Source organism: Pongo pygmaeus, chromosome 1 (assembly GCF_028885625.2).
Source record: "Pongo pygmaeus isolate AG05252 chromosome 1, NHGRI_mPonPyg2-v2.0_pri, whole genome shotgun sequence".
Classification (NCBI taxonomy): domain Eukaryota; kingdom Metazoa; phylum Chordata; class Mammalia; order Primates; family Hominidae; genus Pongo; species Pongo pygmaeus.
This window is the reverse complement of record NC_072373.2, coordinates 5017494-5032596: the sequence shown is the minus strand read 5'-3', so window position 1 is coordinate 5032596 and position 15103 is coordinate 5017494. Positions and strand designations below refer to the sequence as shown.

The 15103-nt window shown below is 41.8% G+C and overlaps 1 protein-coding gene across 1 annotated transcript; it reads left to right on the top strand.

The window, feature by feature from the left end:
* The first annotated feature begins 4611 nt into the window (after positions 1-4611).
* LOC134739949 (uncharacterized) lies at positions 4612-8858 on the top strand. The gene is made up of 2 exons (XM_063668475.1): positions 4612-4913; positions 5669-8858. The coding sequence occupies exons 1-2, from the start codon at positions 4680-4682 to the stop codon at positions 5966-5968; spliced, it is 534 nt and encodes a 177-aa protein (XP_063524545.1). The 5' UTR covers positions 4612-4679; the 3' UTR covers positions 5969-8858.
* The last annotated feature ends 6245 nt before the right edge of the window (positions 8859-15103 follow it).

The following is a 15103-nucleotide window of genomic DNA, read 5'->3' as shown; positions in this document are numbered from 1 at the left end:
AGTATATTTTAAATATGTAGTTTTATTTACTTTTGAAAACTTCTTTAGATAATCAGTTATGCACTGGATTGATGTGGGTTCAGCATTGTGTGCTAGGGGTACCCTAGGGAAGATCCAAGAAGTATAAAGTGTTAAGGATACTAGTTTTGGATTTCCTTTCTGGTTAATCATGCTATCAGATTAATAGGTGAATCAAATAGAGTTTTTCTTTAACATTTGTTATGAATATCTACAAATAGGTTATTGAAAGTTTGGAAAAAAGGGAATACTATATTAACATTTTAGAACGGTTAAAATGGCAAAAATAATCATTTTCCAAGTAAATCTTTTAAACTACCATCAAAATTTTTTTTTTTTTTTTTTTTTTTTTACCAAGAAGTGGCACTACTTAAAAAATCTCGAACTTCCAAGTGTTACGTATAAAACACACACCGACTCACTGACTCCGTGAAGCCTTGACTCAAGAAATCCCATTGTACAGATAAGATTTTTTTTTTTTAATGGTCTTAAGACCTCAAAATTTCCTACATGGCATGACTATTTTATTCCTATAAAGCTTAAAACATTCTTTGATTTCCACTATAACGAGGGAAAGTTTCACATGCTCTGACTAGGAAACTGAGATAATTTTATATTTTAATTTGTAGACACTGACCTAAATTTTTGTTATAATTGTTTGTTGCAATGCTTGAATTTGCTGATAAGGGACAGTGAATTGAGTGTGAATTTGAAATGCAGCAAAGAAAAGCTCCGTCCTTTTCACTGAAATTACTTGACATTAAAATGCTAAAGATACCATCTTTAAAAATAAAGGAATAGTTTTATTTTTTAAAAGCGAATAGCTTTTAGGAGTTTCATTTTGGCTGTAGTCCAAGTTTATTATACTGACAGGATTTTGTCCCTTATGTTAAAATTTTTGTACCTTTGCCTACAAAAACACGGTAAAATATCTTTGTATATAATCCCTTGGTTTAAAATGTAGAACCACTTATCTTTTGACTCCGAGTAGGTTTACTTCCATAAAAAAGAAACATTTTATGTTTCTAGGATCTCCACCCTTGCTTACATTTCCTTATTATTATAAAAGGATAGCTAAAGTAATCAGATCTCATTGATGACACGGGAGGTTTTTAGAAATATTCACTTTCAGAGGCGCTTTAGAAATTAGACTTTCAGTATTTTTGCGAACCAACCCCTTAAAAAAATCTTTACTAATTAACTTTTGTAATTTCTTGTGAAAGAAGCTAAACTCCAAATTTAAAACACTGTAATCAGAAAGGATGAGGTCATATAAATGAAACAATGGCATGAAAAGTTGGTTTTTTTAAGTCTAAATACTTTATAATGTATCTGCTTACACTAAATAAATTGTTGAATTAATCATCCAGGTAATTCAGGCTTATAGGATAGTATTTGTCTAAAAATATTCAAGTACTTGAAATAAATCAGCGTTTTTTTTGAGAGGGATGAATTATCCAGGTAACTTTCCTGATTCGATTCTAACATTTACTAATTTACGGTGCATCATAATTCCTGGGTTTATGTGATCATGGTACTTTTCTTAACTGTAGGTACTTCACAAAAAATGTATATATATATTCTTTGAAAACCAAAATTTGTCTTGACTTTTGGGGCACATATGGCCAAATAAGGTATCTCCCTTTTCTAATCTTTGGAAATGGGTTTGCAGTTAAGCTTGCAATTTGCTATAGGAGGCATTCTCTAGTTAGTTTGGCAGGAAAGGAGTGAAAACCCAATTTGGCTTTAAAATGTAGCACATTAGTCAGTAACAGTTTCAGTGAGGATATTTAGAGTGGCTTTGAGAGGCCGTGTGACACCCAGAGAGAGTCCATTCACGGAAATGACTTATTTACAGTTTGTTATAATCTCTTTAGTTAATCATTAAATCAAGTAGTTTTTATTAAATGTCAATATGTATGGTTAATATGACTACATAGGAATTTTAAAAAGTCATATTGCCCCAAATATTCATGTTTGTAAAGGGTGTATTTGTAGTTAATATGAAGAGGAGCTTGGAAAATGTATTTGAACATTGGTAAACATTTATAGGACAGATTAAATGTGTTGTTTCAATACATAATGCATCTGCAGTGGTATGAACCTGAAAGAATAGCATAACCTTATTTATGGATGCTATATGCCAAACCAGAGCTAACTTTTGATATGTGGCAGCTTAAAAGGATGGATCTTTATCGTGTATGATTTATAAATATATATTACTTAAAACTGTAAAACAGGACACATTCATCTTATCTTAAAAATCATATTTAATGCAGTTTACCTTTGAGAGGATTTTAAAGACCCAAACATTTTTGTATGTCTAATGCTCTGAAATGATCTTTCATCAAAGTAAGAGCGTTTAGATTTTTCATCTGACTCTCTTAAAATTTGTTTTTGAAAACAGCCTCAAAATATAAACATACCTTTTCTGTGGACCATGTCTTTGGAACTATATCATGTAAATTAGCTGTTTGGTAATATTGAAATGCCAATTGCATGTTTACTAGGCAGCAATGCCTCCTAAGGATGTCTATTTGGATAATTTTTGGAAAAGCACAATAGTACACTAATAGATAATTAAAACATTTAAGAAAAGTAGTCATTGTTTGTGAACCATAGTTACCATAGACGTTGGTGCCAACGATTTTTTAGTGTATAAAAAAAAATCAATTTTTTTCTAATTATAATGGTTTCTGAGTGTCACTTAAAAGCTTTATGAAGTAGAAGAAATTTGAGCATAGAACCATAGCTCAAGGAAACCTAATTTATAAAAGTTATTTTTATAACTACCTGTTTTTGAGAAAGAAGGTCTCATGCTTATGCATGTGATGAGGGAGAATGGGACAGGTTTATATTCAAAGCATAGTCATTATCCACGAGCCCTTAGCATAAAATTTGTTTAAGATCTCTTCAAAATCTCCGAGATTTTGCAACTGAATAAACCGAAAGAAACTGAAGTCTGGCAGATGGAATATTCCTTTAGGTTCTGATTTTTGTTGAGATGCAAACTAAAATTCATACTTTATAGTCGGTTCTCTCTGTTTCTCAATGTCCTTTTATTTACTATAGGAGGGTAAATTTTATGCATCGAGTGATTATAACACCATTGCACAACTGAATTTTCAAGCCAAGTTTGTTTTTGTGTCTGACTTTCTACCATTCTGAAAAAATCGAAACAAATTTAAAATGAACACTGTATTTGAAATGGGCCCTATTTACCACTGGGTACCAGCAAACTGCATATTCCCACTGAGGGAGGGCTGAGCATGCAGATGAAAGAGCTGAGGCATTTTCCAGGGGCTCATGACAATAAACGACATCGAATTGGATGAAATCCTTAGGTTAAAGGAAAAAAATAAATTAGGGAATATGTTGGGTCACAATGAAGTTTTGCTTTTCATAGTAAGTGTGAAGTCTAGAAAATGTGGTGATTTCTCACATTCTATTTATATGTTATTTTACTTGAGGGATGCCTCAAAGCAGTACTAGAATCACTTCAGTGCAAAAGGGGGAGGAAAGGAGGGTTTGTCATCATGTATTCACTTTGCTTTGTAAAGGTGCTTATCTTGCAGTAAAAATAATATTTTAGTCAAAGTATGACAGGCGGTTTGTAGGCTTGACCAGGATGGAAGGATTTTAAATGATTGGAGTGTTTCTGTTTAAAAGTCAGTCAAGTAACACCCTCAAAGACTAAGGCGATCAATCCTCCTATTGTTATTCTTATTTAGTAGTACGTATATGCTTTTTTTCTCCCTCCTAACATAACAGGACGTTTAAGCCTTCTAACCAAAAACAATTCCAAGCTTACATCTGTATCCTGAATTTTAAAATTTGCATTCTGGCCTGGTCCCTTTTGAAATAATGAACTAATTCTGTTATTAAAATTATAAAAATCCAGTGGCCAGAATGGCCCAATTGTTTTCCATTATTTGTAGACCTACAGTATATGTCTGATCATCCCCGCTTACAGACTGCTGCATCACATGCTTTTCCACAGAGAGTGATTGAAAATCACAAAAACTTACAGCTGGAAGGGGCAACAGTGACTTCCGGTTCATTCATCCTGAAAGTGGAGGAGCAGGCATGGGGAGGTGAAGCAGCTCAAAGCTCTTTACAAACATTTCGTACCTTCCCCAAACCTTTGGTATCTATCATTTTATAGATGAATTTTTCTCTGTTTAGAGGCACACAAAGGCTGAATTCCTTGCTCTGGGCACATCTTTGATCAAGTCTGAATCTGAAATCAACATTCTGGTTATGCCTAAGTGATAAAATTTGCATTATGCAAATATCTATTTACCATGATTACATGTACCATTGTCTGTGATCTATGTTTACCAATGGAATCTAAGATTGGAATGATACTATTTCTTTTCCTGACTTTGACCCTATCAACTGTTGAAAAAATACATACAGCAGAACGTTCTCTGATGGTGTCAAAGAGGACATGTTTTGGCCCATCTCCTTCCGGCTCACCAAGAGCTAAAACCCTGTCAGGATCCTCCTGACCGACACGCTCTCCCTCTCTGCTTCCAGCTACGAAAGGGTTGCTTGGGTTTCCAAAACATGTTATTTGTTCAACCACAACGAGGCACTGCTCCTTGCAGCTAGTCACTGCAGGGTTGTCAGAGCTGTTGCTGGACGTGCAGAAGGGAGAGATGAAACATGGACCGAGGGCGGCAGCCAAACGGGATCCTCAAAACTTGTTTGCTGCTGAAATGGGAGAATTGAATATTTTTCCACTTAATCTAAAAATTGGCCTTGGTTTCTTGGACTGTTTCTCACCTCCTCTCAGCATCATCTACTGGAAAGAAGGCTCAAGAGAAAGTTGGGGAAGATCTATCAATGCAACACCCGAGGAAACCCACCCTGATACCTTCATTTCTCCATTTGTAAGACCAGCATAGTCATACCCGTGTCACGTTTTTCTTTAGAATAACATGAAAATGAATATGCAAAAGCATTAAGCTTTCAGAGGAAAGATGCTATGCAAATTTGAGGTGACCTCACTATTACAATAATAATTTTTTTTTTTGCACTAAGGTGAAATTTTTCCTTATCCTAAAGCCTTCCTAGCAAGGTGGACTTTTTTCAATGTGGGTTTTTGTGATTTAAATTCACCAAGCACTGATAGTTTCAAGTTTATTTCAGTATTAAGCAGGAAAGCAGTTTCTGCATGGAATGTGAAAATTAAAATACCATAGTAATGAAAAAGATTCCGCATCCTCAGGTGGGTTTTGTAGGTATGTACATGTTTAGCTATGCACATCTCATATCACTTACATTGTACTTGTGATTCTTTTCTCAAATCCCAAATCTCTCAAAGCCCTTTCAAATCTCTATCTGATTAACTAGTCCAAAGGCTAAGTTGGATACAGATATTTTTTCCCTTCAGGCTGAAGAAATCAAGACTGAAAGCTTTGGTTCCTGTTTACTCTTGTATCATAAGTATTTTTAAAAGTATGATTAATATATATAATAACAAACAGGCACAGCTCCCCGGGGAGGCACACATATTAAAATGATTTACCCGGAGATTTAAATGATTTACTCCACTCTCACCATGAGAAGGTGGCCCATGCCATAGCCCAGCTCAGAGCATCTGAATCTCAGGCCTCGCCTCATCTATGTGCTCTTTTATGTGCAGGTGCAGCCCACGTTGTGGTGTAATGAAAATCTATGGCTATACTGTATCACAGCGAATAAATCCATTTGGAGAAAAAGGCACCTGGTGAAAGGCCACAGTGCACTGGAATGCAATGCTGCTATGTGCAATGCTGCTTACAAGAAAACTTTGGGTAAATATTGCACGGGTCAAACTTACGATCCAACTTTTTCACGTAACAGGGCCACGTACTGGATGCCTTCAGAATCCGCATTCAGCGTGTCCACTTTGCTCTTTGATGCAATGCCACCTCACACAAGCATTCGAGCCACCGTCATCTAGTTTTCTCTTTCTTTCTCCCCTTGCTATAATGACCCAAATCTCCCTTTTTATTTTGTAATTTTCGTAAGTTTTTTAAGGCAATGACTATAATAATTCATGTTTGGTGAAATAATTCTTTTGGTTGATATATTTCATAGTTTGGTCTCTAAAAAAAGTTAAAAAACAACAACAAGAACCAAAAACAAACAACCCCCCGCCCCAAGCTTCCCTCTGCTTGATGCCATAGACAAGAGTCCAAAGGACATTAGCTGCTCCATTGCACACATTGGAAGGGAGAGTTTGCTGTGAGCTCAGTCCTTCTAATAGACTGGCAATTTTGTAAAAGGTTTAGAGAATTTTGTTTAACCATTTCTGCATGTGTTTTTAATGAGCTCATGATGGTTTCTAACAAAGGCCAGGTTGTGTGTTTTCCAGCACTTTCTGACCTGATTCCTCCCTGCTGACTTGGGGAGTGGGCACCTGTGCTTCTCTCCTGGCTCACCTATGGGAGTCGGGGTGGTGGGGCCATCTCCGGGCCTGTCTTCACGCCAGGGATGAATCATGTAGTAGGCAGAGTGGAAGGAGTCTCTTTATTGACAGCTTTCCATCTGGACTTTGGATACGGCTGATCGTTCATGTAGAGCCGCGGTTAGCTGGAAGGGGCTAGGCAAGTCAGCTCCTCCTTAAGGGATCAAGGGTGTGTAAGACATCAGGAAAGAACTGCCCGGGATTTCATTGGCAAAGCTTAGAGAAGCATTTTATCCTCTGAGTTTCAGGTAGCCAGGGTTGTGAATGTGTATGACTGCAGCTTTGACAGGTCGGTCTTTAATAGTCAATAGGATCATTTATAGCCTTGTTCAGATAATCCAACTGGAGTACACCTGAATAAATACATCAAGCTCAGGTGGCTAAAAGCTAACCCCTTTTGAGTTTAATAATTAAAATAAACAGAGCTATGAAGATGAATTTCAGTTTGTCATGCATAAATGTAAGAAGCTCCATAAAGGATGGTGTTCTGTGATTCATATAGGAGTATGATGGATGTATGATACGTTTTCCACAGCTATTTAAGAAAAAACGATTATCTTAGTCATGGGGTAAAGTTATGTGAAGCATTGCACCATCCAGGCTGTGTCTGGGCCAGTACAGATTTTTTTTTCTTTTTCTTTTTCTTTCTTTTTTTTTTTTTTTGTGAAAGATTACTTCTTGGCAAACTAGATATGCAAACGCCAGAATACAGTAAAACCACATTTAATTGGACCTACTTGCCAACTTCTTGAACACAGCTTGGATTATTCCACTGGAGGCTGCTTCTGTTAAAAGCTGGGGGAGGAGGAAGTGGCATATTGACAAGACTTCAGATAATTTTTTTTTCACTCGAAGTACAATTATGCAATGAGCCAAGTTTGGAAGTATTTTACTATGTTTAATAATTATTATTAAAGATATTGTAAAACATATGCATTTGTTAAGTGGAATGTAATGGGAGTAAAATCATGTCATCAATTTTCCTTTGGATTTATTTTCCCATTTTGTGTTTTATTTGACAGCCTTCCAAATTGATTCTAGCCAAAACCATGCACTCTAATATATATCATACTTGATATTAAAGTGAGAATGCGAGTAATTTATAGAATCTGAGTGAGAACAGTTTTCTTCTCTTAGCCAGCCTATATGGAGCTGCCACCTCTGCTCAGGTAGCAACCGACACATGCCTTGTACACAGAAAGGAAAATAATAGGGGTCGAGAAATCCTCCACACATCCTTCCTGATAGACACTCCAAAACCCACATATCCCAGGCATTGTTCAGTGGGAGATCAGGGCCAAGGAAAAGGATAACTATTTCTTTATGTGTGTGTGAATCTAGAGGAACCAGACTCGTCTCTGGAAATGCAAGTGGGAAGTGGGATTCACTGAGAAGCCATCATTCTGCTCAGGTGAGTCCTGACTTCAGGCGAGGGATCCTAAAGGTGACACTGCAATCCTTCACCTGGAAAGCCAAGGAGACATGACATCAGTGTGTTTCACATCCTAAGCTTAAACAAATGTATATTGTTTTTACTGCCTCTTTCTCAAGGGGGAACACTGCCCCTGAAACTGCAGTCCTTGAAACCGAACAAAGGTGCCATTGCTAATGATTAGCAAGACGCTCCGGATGGTTTGCATCGAACTCCACCTGCTATGTGAAAACCCCATGCTTTTCTCACTTTCCCACTTAAGCTGCTTAGCAGTTGGGTCCTCTCCTCTGAGTGTGGTTATGTGTCTGTTTGACTTCTGTGTGCCCTGCGATTTCACTGTTTTCTTCTGCCCTGCCACAGCAAATGACCAGTGGAGGCAACCCGCGGACGGAGGAAAAGGGCAGGTCCCTGCATCCATCTCAGCGCCTTGCAGCGGGCAGCCTGTCCTTTCAGGCGGGAGTTCCCAGCGGCGTTCCTAGGTGTTCTGAATGTGTGCCCCGGGGCTGAGGGAAGCCTCGTGCAGCTCTGCTGCTGTGGGAGGCAGGGGGGACTGGAGGGGACGGGAGCAGTGTGAGGCTTTCATGTGCAGAGGGGACATGAGGACATCTGGACGGCATCCCTGTGAGCAGGGCTCCCGCTGCAGGCCTTTGAAAACCCTGCTGCCCTGGCTCCCCAGCGCCTTGGAACTTTCTCCCTAGAGAATGCAGAAAAGCCAGTGCCCTTGATTTCTTAGACATCTAAAGCTTCTACACCTGCAGGGTTGTCCAGGAGCAATGAGGTTTGGGTTGAGGGCCTGAGCACTTTCTGAAAAGTGCTTGTTTCTAAGAACCTGGAACTAGGAGTGAGGAGTGACATGAGTTCTGCCCTCAAGTTCTCTGATAACCAGCTGTGCAGTCTTGAACAAGTGAGTTCATCTCTTCATCTTTAAAATAAAACTTTTGGGCCAAATGACTCGAATGTTTTTCCAAGTCTATTTTTTTTTTTTTTTTTTTTTTTTTTGCCGTTTAACAGAAATGCTGATTGAACTTGGGCTGGGAACAAAGAAATCTTTTCTAATTAGAGTAGAAATGATGACTAATATACTGCTCAAGCTTCTGAGGCTCATTGGGATCAAAGGCACACTCACTCTGATAAGGGAGGGCACGGACCGGGCTGCTGTTTCCACCAGCCTTTGGGTTTTAATATCTAACTACAGTTATGCCCACGCATGCTGGCCATGTGCTAGACACACGCTTCCTTGTCTTCGCTCAAGTCTAGTGGCTTTTGCGTTATTTGTATTTTTTAATAGGAGAAATCTGAGAGATCCTAAGTAGATATTAGGCAAGAGCTTGTCTAGTTCCATGTTTTGTTTTGTGTGTTTTGTTTTGAGATAGGGTCTTGCTCTGTCACCTAGGTTGGAGCTCAGTGGTGCAATTGTAGCTCACTGCAGCCTTGAACTCCCAGCCCAAGTCATCCTCCCATCTCAGCCTCCTGAGTAGCTGGGACAACAGGCGTGCGCTTCTTGGCTAATTTTTTTTTTTTTTTTTGTAGAAACAGAGTTTTGCCATGTTGCCCAGGCTGGTCTCAAACTCCTGGGCTCAAGCGATTTGCCCTCCTCGTTCTCCAAATGTGCTAGGATTACAGGCATGAGCCACCAAACCCAGCCCAGTTCCATGGATTTTAAAAATGTTAAACACCTACCTTTAAGAAAGATGATGAGGCAATATCACCTTTGTTTTTGCTGCTGTCGATTAGAAAGAATGACTCCTAAGGAGTCATTCCTATGAGTCTTGCAGAGTGGTTTTCTCTTTGTTCAGCTGCTTCACAGCGTCTTGGTTGGACAGCTCCCCGTCACCTTCCCTGACAGGGCCTTGCCTTTGAAAAGGCTAATTCTGGTAGACAGGCAGCTTCAACAGGAAGTGGCACACCAAGGACCATCGCTTTTGGATGTGGTTCATGGGATGTGGAGTGTCCAAGGGGATGCTGATAGGCCTAAAGATCAGAGATCATTTGACTTCGGTACGTTGTCAAAAGAGAACACAACACAATTGCAAATGGACTTTAAAATGAGAGAAAATCAAATTTCTAGTGACAATCATAAAAATGCCACAATCCACCATGGACAGCCACACCACCAACCTAGTCATTTTTTATATTTCTAGCTTGTACTTAATCCATTCCAGCATGGAGCAAAACGCTACCAGTGTTCTGTGAAGAAACAGTCCAAGAGAATGATTGCAGTCTAATTTGCATAAGAGTCTAACTCAAATATTTTCACTTTTTTTTTTTCATTTTGAAGTCACAAAGTAAAATGGTTGAGGAATTTAAGATTAGCATGTAAGCGAGACTGAAATAGGACTATGTTCTCATATTAGTTAAAACTCTTTGGTTGCAAGGAAGAGAACTCCAACTTAAGTGAGTTTAAGCCAAAAAAGAATTTTATTATAAGGCTACTTGGATTCAATGGAATCCAAAAGAGGAATATGGCTAGGCCTTGCAAGCAGCTAGAACTAGAAGCTCAAATGCCGTCTGGATTTGCTCTCCTCTCCTTGCCTCTGATTCTCTTTCTGCTGATTGGCATTTTCTATTCCTCAGTCCACATGGTGGAACAGGGCTGCCAACTGCTTCTGCATTTACATGCCTTCATTTTCAGACACCCAGAGAGAGACTGACTTCTTTTGTCAGTTGCAGTTCCCAAATCCTGGGGGGAGGGCTCTGATTGGCCCGTTTGGATCAGGTGCCCACCTCTTGACCAATGGTCGGTGCCAAGGGCGAGGCCTGTTGTAGCAAAAGTTAGTCTCCCATGGTGCCATATCAAAGGCACCGCATATGCACAGGGGGCACGGGAGCAGGGGAGACAGTTCCCCAGAATGCGGCTGGTGCTGAGCTGACGAAGCAATGGGGGCTCTTTACATTTCTCAACGAAAATTAAAGGGAAATGAGGAGAAAATATTATTTCTTTGGAAGTGAGAATAGTATATTCTCCCTTTTGGTGTTTCCAGAGTTCATTTCTAACCCATGGCCAAATGGTTAAGTGAAATAAAAAGTACAGTAAAATATTAATTACTTTTCACTCAACTTGGCTTATCTCATCTTCTTCCCTTATGACCTTACAGTCTTGGAGCATGTTCACATACATTTTTCTGAAACCCTTACTTGATCCATGCTGCGGAGGCCATGGGGACTCAATTGCTGAGCTGACCCTTCAGCTATTTAATACTGATCCAGATGCCCGTGTTCGGGACGGAGGAAGGAGACTTGTGTCGCTGAAGAGCTCTGTATTCACAGCAGGTGTGGAATGTGTGTTCTCCACCTAGAAACACCGGAATCTAGAAGGCGAGGGCATGGAGGAGTTGAGAGCATCAGTGCAGGTTAATGGGAACCAGGCCTTCTGAGACTGAGCACCCGGGAGCATCAGCCAGGGTACCGGCTACTGACACCGTCACACTCCCCTTCTCCTGTGCTTTCAGTGCCACTGTCTGAAAATGAAGCTGTCCCTTAGAAGGTCCCTCCTTGCAGCCGCTGGGAGACCTGGCTTTCCTGAACCAAGAGCAGAGAACCGCTGTTTCGTTTTTTATTTATTTAAATTTTTTTTAACTTTTGTTTTGTATTTTTAGAAATGGACTCTTGTTCTGTCACCGAGGCTGGAGTGCAGTGGTGTGATCATAGTTCACTGTAACCTTGAACTCCTGGGCTCAAGTGATCCTCCTGCCTCAGCCTCCTGAGTAGATGGGATTACAAGTGCATGCCACCATGCCCAGTCGCACACAGTTTTTTGTTTTTGTTTTTTCTTGAGATGGAATTTTTGCTCTTGTTGCCCAGGCTGGAGTGCAATGGTGCAATCTTGGCTCACCGCAACCTCCGCCTCCTGGGTTCAAGTGATTCTCCTGCCTCAGCCTCCCTAGTAGCTGGGATTACAGGCATACACCTCCACGCCTGGCTAATTTTGTATTTTTAATAGAGACGGGGTTTCTCCAAGGGATTTCTCCATGTTGGTCACGCTGGTCTTGAACTCCCAACCTCAGGTGATCTGCCCGCCTCGGCCTCCCAAAGTGCTAGGATTACAGGCGTGAGCCACTACACCTGGCCCACAGTTTGTTTTAAATGGCAGACACAGGCTGGGCTGTGTGGCTTATGCCTGTAATCTCAGCACTTTGGGAGGCTGAGGCAGGAGGATCATTTGAGCCCAGGAGCTCAAGACCAACCTGGGTAACATAGTGAAACTTCGTCTTTACAAAAAAAAGCCAAAAGCCAAAAAACAAAATTAGACAGGTGTGGTGGTGTGCACCTGTAGTCCCAGCTACTCAGCAGGTTGAGGTGGGAGGATCGCTTGAACCTGGGATGTTGAGGCTGCAGTGAGCTGAGTTGGAGCCACTGCACTCCAGCCTGGGCGACAGAGCAAGACCCTGTCTCCAAAAATAAAATAAATAAATAAATAAATAAATAAATAAATGCTAAACACAGATTGTCTGGACGTGTGGCTCATCACTCTTTAAGTACTCATGGTCCCATCACTAAGGATGCAAAATAATCAGAATCAGACTTTTAAGAGATTGAACGAAGCTCCTGATTAGAATTAAGTCCTCAAGGTCAACGTGGAGACACATTGATTCAGTGTGTCACGGACTCTGGAGGAAACAAAGGGGGACATTTCAGGCACCATGGGTTTTGTTGTTGTGCTGTTTGTACTCCATTTTTTTTTTTTTTTTTTTTTGATGGAGTCTTGCTCTGTCACCCAGGCTGGAGTGCCATGGTGCGATCTTGGCTCACTGCAACCTCCACCTCCCGGGTTCAAGCGATTCTCCTGTCTCAGCCTCCTGAGTGGCTGGGATTACAGGTTCGTGCCACCACGCCCAGCTAATTTTTGTATTTTTAGTAGAGACGGGGTTTCACCATGTTGGCCAGGCTGGTCTTGAACTCCTGACCTCATGATCTACCCACCTCGACCTCCCAAAGTGCTGGGATTGCAGACGTGAGCCACTGTGCCTGGCCTGCACTCCAATTCTTGTGATTTGTATTTGGAGGGCTTTCGGGCCTGACATTGGGCTGCTGCCTCTCTTCAGGCCTTTGTTGATCTTCCTGCCTGCCTGCTGCATGGATGGGGTGCAGATCCAGGCTTACCCACTTCACGATAGTGAGAGCTTGGGCACATGACAGGGTCCCTCGAACCCCAGTTCCTCCCTAACATAGGGATTTCAGCAACTCTCTCTTAGAAAGGCCATGGGGACGTGTGAGTTGGTACCTTTCAAGCAGCGGAAGCATCGTCTCTGCTAGGATCCTTTCAGTCACTGTTTTCAGTGACCGAAAACAGACACAGACTAGTGTGAAGAAAGAATAGACTTTATTAACTCACACGGCTAGGAAGCCCAGGAGCAGCGCTGGCCTCGGGGGTGACTGGGCACAGGGCTGAAGATGACACTAAGTTCTTTCATTCTCTGTTTGCCCTCCTCACCCCATTTTCATGGGTTCGCTCCTGTATTTCCGGCTGAAAAATGGGCTTTCCTCACATAATGGGGGAAGCTTGCCAGAGGTGGAAATAGAACTAAGGTAGAGGGAAAACGTTGATGAAGCGGCTACTGCACACTTGGGCCTGGGGATACAGCAGTTCCTGCCGTCATGGAACTTACTTACCAGCCAATGAAACAATGAAACCAAAAATGACTGTAAAGTATCACGAGTGTTATAAAAGTGAAGTGCAGCGCAAGTGGGACCGCACTGTAAGTGGAGTCCAACCTGGCTGATGTGCCAGAGAAGATTCTTCAGAATGTGGCAGGGGAAGAGGAATCAGCCTGTAAATAAGGGGGTGGAACAGTGTTTTCGGCAGAGATTAGCACGTGCAAAGGACCAGACAGAGAACTGGGCAAATCTGAGGAAACTGTCAGATCTTTCTCAGTCCAGTGGGTCTGACTAGAGCACTATGGGAAAGGTGTATCAATTTCCCAGGGCTGCCAAACAAATCACCAGCAACTGGGTGGCTTCTAACAACAGTCCTTTATTCTCTCATTGTTCTGGAAGCAAGAAGCCCAGAATTAAGGAGTTGGCAGGGCCATGCTCCCACCAGAGGCTCCGTGCGGGAATTCTCCCTTGCCCCAGAAGTTCCAGTGTCCGGTGGCTCCAGGCGTTCTTGGTGGCTGCACCATTCCAATCTCTGCTTCCATCTTCATGTGGTCTCCTACTCTCTGTGTCTTCTCTTCTGCCTCTTTTTTTTTTTTTTTTTTGTGATGGAGTCTCACTCTATCGCCCAGGCTGGAGTGCAGTGACACGATCTCGGCTCACTGTAGCCTCTGCCTCCTGGGTTCAAGCAATTCTGCCTCAGCCTCCCGAGTAGCTGGGATTACAAGCACCCACCATCACACCCAGCTAATTTTTGTATTTTTAGTAGAGGCGAGGTTTCACCATGTTGGCCAGTCTGGTTTCGAACTGCTGACCTCAAGTGATCCTCCCGCCTCGGCCTCCCAAAGTGCTAGGATTTCAGGTGAGAGCCACCGCGCCAGGTCTCTCTCTGCCTCTTAAAGGACACTTGTCATTGGATTTAGGGCTCACCTGGGTAATCTAGGATGATCTCCTCATCACAAGATCTTTAACTTAATGGCATCTGCAAAGACCCTTTTTCCAAATGAGGTCACATTCAGAGGGTCCAGTTGTTAGGTGTGGACATATCTTTTGGGGGATCACCATCCAATTAAGAGAGATGCTACTGGGCTGGTCAGCCAGGCCAGGACCTAGGGAATCTGGGCCTCATCCTAGAGCAGGAGAAAAACATTTCATTTTGCACTCCAGAAAGAACACTATGGCTGTGGATGTGCCATGTGAGATGCAAGCAGGGTGTCTGGCCTGTCAGGAGAGGACCGCTGTGGTCCAGGTGAGAGGTGATGGAGGAATGGGCTGAGGCAGCAGCCCAGCCAGGGATGGAAAGAAGGGTTTGGGTCCCAGGCAAACTTAGAAAAACAAGTCAACAGGACTTGGGGACTGATGGGGCTGGGTGGCTGGCGGCAGGGTGGAGGCAGGGTATCATTGGATGATGTGTATCATTGTGATACGTATCCCTCACATTAATTTTTCCCAGGAGACAGTGCTAGGAGGATAGAAAGACTATTGGCTTTGAAATTGGCAAAACCTTGGTTGAATTCCCAACGCTCTTCCACTTTCCAGCTTCTTGACCTTGGTTGTGTTTCTTATTATTTCTGAGCCTCAGTTTTCTCCTGCATAAAATTGAG